The sequence below is a fragment of the Myotis davidii genome, unplaced genomic scaffold (assembly GCF_000327345.1).
Source record: "Myotis davidii unplaced genomic scaffold, ASM32734v1 scaffold1494, whole genome shotgun sequence".
In the NCBI taxonomy this organism is placed as follows: Eukaryota; Metazoa; Chordata; class Mammalia; order Chiroptera; family Vespertilionidae; genus Myotis; species Myotis davidii.
This window is the reverse complement of record NW_006286246.1, coordinates 2,700,448-2,710,212: the sequence shown is the minus strand read 5'-3', so window position 1 is coordinate 2,710,212 and position 9,765 is coordinate 2,700,448. Positions and strand designations below refer to the sequence as shown.

Genomic DNA, 9,765 nt, shown 5'->3' with positions numbered 1-9,765 from the left:
GACCCACAGAGAACGTGTGTGTGTGTGGGGGGGCGGGGAGAAGTGGGTGCCATCGTGGGCGCGGTAGCGAGGGAGTGCTGATAAGGAGGACGGACCGGCTCCCTTCAAATAGGCCCTTCCAGACCCAGGTCCCAGCGCTGACCCGGGAGGGAGGTCCAATAGATGGAGTGCTGGCAGGTCTCTGAGCCCAACAACGGTCACTTTAACCCGAGAGACCCCCGAAGGTCTGAAATTCATCCCGTCCCCACATTCTGGTCTGTGTTCTAACAGCCCGCTGTCTGTTTTTACCAGCGGGGGTTTGAGGTTCATGCTTTCTGCTCCGTAGGTTAAGCTGTACTGCAGCTGGGCTCCTGTGTGTGAATAAGGTTTACAAGCCCAGCCCCTCCACTTATTTCCCTTTTCCTATTCCTCAAATCTGTTTCTTCCCCTTGGTTTCCATTGCTGTTGGGGGCACCTGCGCTCCCTCTTTCATCTGCCTCGAAGTGTAGTTCTCCCCAAGTACCTTTTTTTGCTTTTTTGGTTCTTGCCTGCATTCTTCTCTTTGCCATCTCAGCAGTTCCATCACGTTGACCCTCCCGCCACCCTTGAGCTCCAGGTGCCATCCCGATGCCTGCGGGTACTTACATGGCTCCTTTCAAACTGACCTGTTGTAGGTGGTGGAACAGCACTGGGTGTTAGAATTAGGACACATGTTCCGGGTGGAAGGGAAAAGTTTTAGTCCTTAAAAATGCCAAGTCAAAGGATGGGAGAAAAAGGAAACATTAGTTTGGAGGGGTGTGGCCAAATATTTAAGAAACATAGATAAATTCAGGATCCAGTTCAACTTATAGGTGAAAAATAAAACTTTGAAGACAAAGTTTTATTTAATTTAGAGTCTGATATTCACAACTGTGTGTTATAGTCTATTGAAACACAATTCACCCCCCCACTCCAATTCACTCTCAAGTGGAAGAGAGAGGGAAAGACAGAGAAATATCGATGTGAGAGAAACACATTAATTGGTTGCCTGAGAGACACATTGATTGGTTGTCTCTGCACATGCCCTGGGCCGGGAGCCTGCCACCGAGGCATGTGCCCTTGAGGGGAATTGAACTTCAAATAATGATAGAGCATCAGTCTGCAGGCCGATGCTCTATACACTGAGCCAAATCTGCCACACTCACACTGTAAAAACATATACCTATACTAGGGGCCCAGTGCATGAAATTCATGCATGGGTAGAGTCCCTAGCAGCTGCCAGCTGGATGCTCCCTTCCCTGGCTGCTGGTTGCAGGCCTTCCTTCATTCTGTGCTGCCCCCTGGTGGTCAGCGCACGTCATAGCGAGTGAGCGAACTCCCAGTTGGTCCAACTCCCGAGGGGACACTTTGCATATTAGGCTTTTATATATGCATATGATTTTTGTTGATTTCAGAGAGAAAAGGAGAGGGAGAGAGAGAGAGAAACATCAATGATGAGAGAGAATCATTAATGGGCTTCCTCCTGCATGCCCCAAACCGGGGATCGAGCCCAAAATCTGGGCATGTGCCCTGACTGGGAAATTGTATCATGACTACCTGGTTCATAGGTCTATGTTCAACCACTGAGCCATGCCGGCCAGGCACACTCAGACTTTTAAGAGACATATTTCTAATAAAGTATGACATTCACTAATAGTTTCAAGTGTATTTTCTAGCTTTTCTGTAATAAAAGGCCCAAAGTAGGTGAACCTAAGAGTTGTCTAGCAATCATTGTTTAACAACTGAAATGAGTTAATTGGTCTTCTTAAATGGCTAAGGTTTTTTCTTTGGATAAGGATTACCTCCCAGAAACTTGCATTTTAAAAGATGGCTCAGATAAGAGTTTTTGAAGAAGAGTGGGTATTTGTATCTCAAAGGTACAGGGAAAGAAATGCCAGCTTCTCCTAGAAGGATGTTGGTTTCATAAAGCCAATTATCTATAAGCATTTTGAGCCAAATGAGAGGTTTCGGGGAAGGTAAAAGAATTTAGTGGGCTTTGATGTTCTGGAGCCATTCCTCTTTACTTATTTGTAAAACAAGGGCAGTCATTAAAGATTGGCAAATGCTGGCAAAGGACTAACAAATTTCTTCATCCATTTTTGGAATGTTTCCTTCCATCTGGGGACATTTTTCTTTTAGGCTCTAGGAATTAGAACGATCTAGTTTATGGGTAGCATATACAGTAGAGCAGTGGTCTCAGCCTTCCTAATGCCGCAGCCCTTTAATACAGTTTCTCATGTTGTGGTGACCCCCCAACCATAAAATTATTTTTGTTGCTACTTCATAACTGTCATTTTGCTACTGTTATGAATCGTAATGTAAATATCTTAACAATGATGTATTTTCATTGTTACTAATTGAACATAATTAAAGCATAGTGATTAATCACAGAAACAATATGTAATTATTAAACAATGTAATATGTAATATGTAAACAATATGTGTTTTCCGATGGTCTTAGGCGACCCCTGTGAACGGATCGTTCGATCCCAAAGGGGTTGCGACCCACAGGTTGAGAACCGCTGCAGTAGAGGGTCCTTTTTGAGAGCCATGAATGCTTGCATGTAAGGAGTAGACATTGATCTAAGGAGGCCTCATCTTCCATCCATTTCCCTTGGGAACAGCAAAACAGGTCTAACTGCAGGACAGCATTAAACTTAATGATGCCATTAACTGGCCAGACCTCTCCATTGTACACTTATAGATGGGCCAGACTTTTGCAGAAGAAGCCAGAGGGACTCAGGTCCAATTTCTTCCAAAGGATTATCTCAAGGCACTGTGGACTGGTTCCCCATGTACCGAGAGACAGAGAGATTCCAGGCTGAGAGGTGTCCCTGCTAGTTTTTGGGCTGTCCTGAGCTGTCCTGTGGTCAGAAGCGCAGTAGGGCAGATTCCCTATCGCCTGGGAATTACCTGAGGTGTGGAGTGCACACCCCGAGCTCTGGGTGCAGACATACCAACGGTCACAGTGATGGCTGAGCACTGTAGCAGTAGACTCACTCCGCTCAGATGGGGGGACTCAACTCTCTACAAAGCCAATCCCAAGCAAGGTGTCCCTGCTTGTCTGCCTCTGCACCTAACCTCCGTACAGGGGGTGCCCAGGAAACTCATCCCACAGCTCTCCTCTTCAGTAGTTGGGCTAGTGACCTGATGCCCTGCCCTTCATGTGCCCCAAAACCCTGGTCCCTTACGAAGCCTAGGAGCGAGAGAGCAGCCACCCCTCGAAGGGAAGGGAGAGTCCCTGTTAAGTTATCCCTAAGGCTCTCCTAGAAGTTGGTTTCAGGGACTTTAGGGAGTATTCAGAAAAGGTGTTTTAAAAGACAGGGAGCTTCTAGCCCAGCCAGCGTGGCCCAGTGGTTGAGCGTTGACCTATGAACCTGGAGATCACGGTTTGATTCCCGGTCAGGGCACATGCCCAGGTTGCAGGTTCGATCCCCAGTGTGGGGCATATAGGAGGCAGCCAATCAATGATACTTTCTCATGATTGATGTTTCTCTCTCTTTTCCTCTCCCTTCCTCTCTGAAATCAATAAACAAACAGAAAAGTCAGGAAACCTGAAAGGGATCAGAGAAGATCCCTGGGGACCTATGTCAGCTGGGCCGGACAGACAGACAGCACCTCAGACCCCGAGGGAAAATCCTGTCTGCCTTCTCTAGGAAGATTAGGAACTGCCGGGTGTCCCTTATTTTTTAAACAGAATGAGGTTAGGCTCTGATTTCTCCAGCAAAAGGTTTGGTTTAGACCAGCTGTGGGCAAACTATGGCCTGTGGGCCGGATCCGGCCCGTTTGAAATGAATAAAACAAAACAAAAAAAAGACCGTACCCTTTTATGTAATGATGTTTACTTTGAATTTATATTAGTTCACACAAACACTCCATCCATGCTTTTGTACCCGCCCTCCGGTCCAGTTTAAGAACCCATTGTGGCCCTCAAGTCAAAAAGTTTGCCCACCCCTGGTTTAGACCCTCAGAAAGCAATTCCAATTGAAAAGCCAAAGCTGTGAAGGAGCCATTCATTTTCTTCCCCTGGCCTTTAGTCTGGGATGGCCTCACTGGCTGTCAGTTAGTACTGGTGGCTGGGCTAATGGGAATATTGGGCAACATTGCTCATGTCATCCAGCAGCCTAAGCTGGGTATTAACATGGTGGTGGCCACAGGGTTCCCAAGAGCCGCAGACGGAGCCTCGGTGTGCAAGTGCTTCTCCAGTCTCAGCTTGCACGGTGTTTCTGTTGTGTTATGGACAAAGTCATTGAACCCGGTAAGGCCAGTCCAGAGTCAGTATGGGAGGTGGGGCACTACCAACGAACGCGGAAACAGGAAAAGGAATAACTCATGGCCCTTTTGCTCTAATCTGCTGTACTTCTAGACAAAAACTGGACAGTGTGTAATAAATAGCCAGCAAGTGTGAAGTGAGCTGATTCGAAATTTTAGAAACAAGAAAAAGTTATTGGAATACTCTGGGTAGATTAAATGTGAGGCTAAATACAGCCAATTGGAAGACAGGTGTACGGAAACAATCCTTGGTGCATGCTAGAGAGATAGAAAAAGGAAAAAACAATATAGAAGTTGAGATTAGAATAGGACGGTAGAGTAAGAAAGTCTAACATACATACCAGAGGCAAAAACAGGAAGAGGTTCAAAGTGATAGTTAATAAAAATATTGCAGAATTCAAGAAAGGCACAAGTTCTATGGTTGAAGGAGCACACCAAATCCTGAGCAGGGCATATAAAAGCAAACCCAGACCCAAACGTAAAGTAGAGAAGTTTAAGAACATCAGAAGCAAAGAGAGTATCTTTAAATTGCCAGATGGAATATAGTAATCACGATAATGGTAAATAACATTTATTGAGTACTTACAACAGACACTCTCCTGTGTACATTACTTGTGTTAACCCATGTAACATTGATAACAATCCTTCAAAGCATCCTATTCTTATTGCCATTTTATAGATGAGGAAAGTGAGATGCAGAGAAATTAACTAACTAGCCCATAATCATTTGTCTAGTTGGGTTTTAAAATGTATCCAGGATTTTGTATTAACCATGTATGGTAAGATGACTGACCCAGAGACAACTGCTTTGAAGAAGTTTATTATGTAGAGTTCCCAAGTGGAGGGGCATGTCACACCACACAGAGCCACAGGGGGAAACGAGAGGGTTGGTCAGGAAGCGGCAGAGAGTGAGGGGAAACCATGGGCCAGAGCCTTTGTTATGGGTTTCTCAGGAAGAAGTGGACAGGACAGGATAGGCAAGCTGAACAAGTTTAGGATTGGGTAGTTGGAATAATTTTGGCAGGGTCTGGGCTCTAGGAGTGGTCCCTACTTATCGGATACCTGGCCCCAGGTTGATTTAGGGCAGAGGGAATATTGACTTGTTGTGTGGCAGATAAAGACCTTGCTTGGGAGTATGGATTAAATGCTGGTTAGTTTGCATAGAAAAGTGTGCTCATAAGCATGTTTGCAATCTCTAGGAATTAGCCCTGTAGGGGCAGTCACCTCCTGGGCCCTTAAGGTCCCAAGATGTTAAAGCATCATAAAATAAGACAATTCAGATTGTCTTGAAACTAGATAGTGTGCTTTTTCAGAGAATACTCTTAACCTCATTACTATTTTTTATAATTTTTTTTTAAGAAAGAGAGACCAGAGCATGCGTTCTCCCCCCACCCCCGCCTCTTGTTGTTGTTAATCCTCACCCGAGGATATTTTCCCATTGATTTTTAGGGAAAGTGGAAGAGAGAGGGAAAGACAGAAACATTGATGTGAGAAACACATGGATTGGTTGCCTCCTGCACCAGCCCCAACCAGGCCCCGGGCCTGGGAGGAGCCTGTAACCAAGGTGCATGCCCTTGACTCAGTCGAACCTGGGACCCTTTGGTTCGAAGGCTGACACGCTATCCACTGAGCCAAATCGACTAGGGCTAATCTCATTACTATTACTTTGCTTACAAAGAAACAAATTTACCACAGATTTCCCATGAACAATGAGAAATATCAGATGAAATATCAGTGGAAGTATCATTAGTGTGCTAAAGGAAACCTGTTCACCTAGAGTTCTAAAGCAGCTGTTTTAAGAAAGAAGGGGAAACAACATTTTCAGATATGCTAAGATTGAAGGTGCTGACTACACACAGGCCTTCATCAGGAATGATTTGAACCCAGAAGAAAGTAGTAGATAGGAAGCAATAGTAAGGAAAGAAATTGGCAGAACTGTTGGTAAATATTTTTGGTGTCCCAAAAAATGTATATACACTTTAACAGCTGATAGCTCAATTTTGAAAATGAAATGTATTTTAATAAACACTGCCTTTATGATTATTCAAAGTGTGTGTATACATTTTTTTGGGACACCCTATAATTCAGAGAACATTGGACATCTAGTATTTAGGGGGAGGAGTGTGTGAAGATTGAGAAGGATAGATAATGAATCAGGGTCCCCATGGAAGTGAAGGGATTGAGATCTAGAATATAGACCTTTAAAACAGTCACCTACAAGTTTACCTGTTGCCTAAACTAGTTTTCTTAATCATCAGTTGATGTACTGGAATCACAAGAAAAATCTTAAAGCTTTTTATTTTGTGCTGTCTAACATATTTCTTACACATGTACATCAAGTAATTTCCCAGTAATCTCTATAAAACTGCTAGGAATTTTTTATATGTTGAACCAAAGGACCATTTCCACATTAATCCAAGAGAAAGAAAAAAAAAAGTCTCATCCAAAGAGAATCTGATATGATTCTAGAATACTGAGTTGTTCTAGAAACCATTGCATCATATTTAGATCATCTTTACTCAGTTGGTGAAGCGGTAGGGCAACAATTCTCCTTTGACAGGGTGCCAACAGTGAACAAGTGTCTAAGATTTGAAACAGTGTTGGGGACCATCTTGAAGGAGCTGGAGAAAAGCTAAATACTTCCCTGGGTCCTAAGTAGACCTTTCCTCAGAGTTGCTTTTCATTTCTGTAGGGCCTTCAGCCATCAAAATTAAATAATATCTACTTACTAGTATATGCATATTTATTTTTAAAAAGACATTAAAATTTTAAATTTCTATATTGACATTATTATTGATTTTTTACTTTGATTTTTTTAAGAGAGAGACAGAGGAAGGGAGAGAGAGAAGCATCAGTTGGCTGCCTCCTGTGCACTCTGCAACCTGGGGATCTAACCCGTGACGTAGGTATGTGCGCTGACCGGGAATCGAACCCACGACTTTTGATGCACGGGATGACCCACTTGGCCAGGGCAAATTCTTATATTGATGTCCTGATTAATAACCTGTGTTTTCCAGTTTCTTATTAATCATTGTTCACAATTGGACACAGTTTGAAAAATAACCAAAGTACTAGTAAAATATTCTAATAAGTCAGCTTTACGTTTTTAAGGGAGAAATATATATTTTTTTTAATTAAAAAGTTTTTTCCTGGTCTTGAAAAATCTAACCCTATGCCTGATGCATTGTGATTGTGACATGTCTTATGATTAAAAGAAATGTTTTTAATTAGACGCTAAACTAAATTTATAATAATTGTTCTAAATACACAGAATGTCCCTGGCTGCTTATTGTGTCGTCTGTTGTAGAAGAATGGGAACCTCAACTCCTCCTCCAAAGAGCAGCACATACTGGAGAGATATCAGTGAGTACAGTTTAAACAATAACATTTTTTTATAGGAACAGCGGCCTGTTTCCAGAGTGGTGAAGTTTTCAGGGTAGTCCACAAAAGCTTATTGAACCCATGATAAATCTGAGATTTGTTTGTCTTTTCTAGGCTAATAGTCTCCCCTCCCCCCCGCCCCGTTGGTAGGCCTAGAGCTATGCACACTCCTTTTTCTTGGGACCCTTTTCCCTCCCACCTGTTTCCTGTTAGACATTGTTTGCAGGTAGTTTTTATCACGCGCTAACAGGTGGCGCGGGCCATTTTTGCTAATTTTTTGCGCAAATGGCAACATTCAGTAAAATTACAATAACTTTAGTTTACGTATTTATACGTTACCCGCATTCTACCGCTAGTCTATAAAAAACGTATTAATACATGTCCCGCGCTCTACTACACTGGAAGAACATATAAATACGTTTGCCGCATACAATGTGTTAGATTCATACTAATCCTTCTGAATTTAACTTAAGTGTTACTGCATTCTCATTCAGCAGCTATTTATTATTTAAACTCCTGCAAAGCACAGTGCCAGGCACATGTATTAGTAGTGAGCAAGGTAGATGTGCTTGCTTTACGGGAGCTTAGGATCTAGCACTAATCTTGTTTACTTGTAAGTCTTTATTTACCTTGTATATGACTAGTCTTTATTTGTAAAATGAGAAGACTGGCCTAGATCATCTATTATGTGCCAGGTACTATCCTATCCTACCTAGTCCCTAAGGAGACAATACAGGCACACCCCAGAGAGATTGCAGGCTCGGTTCCAGACCACTGCGGTAAAGCAAATGTAGAAAATCGAGTCACATAGCCTTTTTGGTTTTCCAGTCTATTAAGTGTGCAATATTGTTATGTCTAAAAAATGTTATGTACCTTAATTTAGAAATACTATTGCTAAAAGATGCTAGCCATTATCAGAGCCTTCAACAAGTTGTAATCATTTTGCTGGTGGAGTCTCTTACCTTCGATTTGTAAAAACTGCAGTGAAGTGAAGTGCAGTAAAACAGGGTGTGCCTGTATTGAATCATGCAAAGTCCCTGTTCTCGCAGAGCTTCCTCTTGGTCTTCACATAGATCCGTTTTTAGGGTAGATCCTCTTCATCTAGGAAATTTTAAATAGAAAAGGGAACTTTTTCCTCTCTCATTTCTAGCAGAACAAACTCAAGGGTAGTGAACTTTCTTTAGGCTCAGTGATGGGTGGCAGCGGTGGAGAAGGAAATAAACGGCTGCCCCGGGCCCACGCTGTGGCGGCAGGAGGAAGCCCAGGAGCCATGTTGGAATGAAACTGCCCAGAGGAGCTGGACAGCCGGGAGCTCTGTGTGTCGCGCTTCTGACCTCATCCCTGCAGGCCTCCTGGCACTGTCCTCTCCCACCCTGGACCACTAGGCCCTAAGGTTTGGGAGGGATGTCCTCTGCCTTACCTGATGCGGGAAGTCGATTGGGGAGAAGGGAGGAGAATGTGTTCTTGGCAGCTTGTGTTGAAGCTCTGAACAGAGGGCTACCTCTACAGCTAACCATAAAGGTAACACAGACTCTTGTGGACAGGCCACAGCCCCTCACCATCATGGCTGGTATGTCAGTGTGTTCAGTGCATGTCACAGAGACTTGACGACCATGGCTTACGTAGTAAGGTTTTCATTTTTCTTAACATAACAGGAACTCAGGACTGAGACTCTTTAGGGCAGGAATTGCAGTTTAGCAATCCTTGTCTTCCTCCCTCACTTCTTTATTGTCTTCATGGTCACAAGATGATTGCTGAATCCCTGGGCATCAAGAAGGCAGCCGGCCAAAGCTATCTTATGAGGCTTTGTCTTTTTATTTGGGAGGGATCCCTGTAGACTTGTCTCTATCTGACTGGCTACCACTGTGTTGCACAGCCGTCCCTAGCTGCAGAGAGTTGGGACTTACCGTATTTGCCGGCGTATAAGACGATTTTTTGGCCCTGAAAAATATGCCTCCAAGTTGGGGGTCGTCTTATACGCCAGGTACACTTCAGATAGACTGCCCATAGTGCTTGCCCCATGCCATAGTGGCCTCCCGATGCCCGCCCACTTCATTCCACATACCATGCAGGCATCAGCAGCGCTGCTGGGTGTATGCTCGGCTGTTTTGCGAT

At 43.7% G+C, this 9,765-nt stretch overlaps 1 protein-coding gene across 1 annotated transcript in view; it reads left to right on the top strand.

Moving 5' to 3' along the window:
* The first annotated feature begins 5,953 nt into the window (after positions 1-5,953).
* The window catches only part of SERAC1 (serine active site containing 1), a 26,982-nt gene continuing 23,170 nt past the window's right edge, over positions 5,954-9,765 (top strand). The window contains exons 1-2 of the mRNA XM_006757708.2: positions 5,954-6,089; positions 7,536-7,632. Of these exons, the coding sequence (XP_006757771.1) occupies positions 7,542-7,632 (91 nt within the window). The 5' untranslated portion in view covers positions 5,954-6,089; positions 7,536-7,541. The remainder of the gene's footprint in view (positions 6,090-7,535; positions 7,633-9,765) is intronic.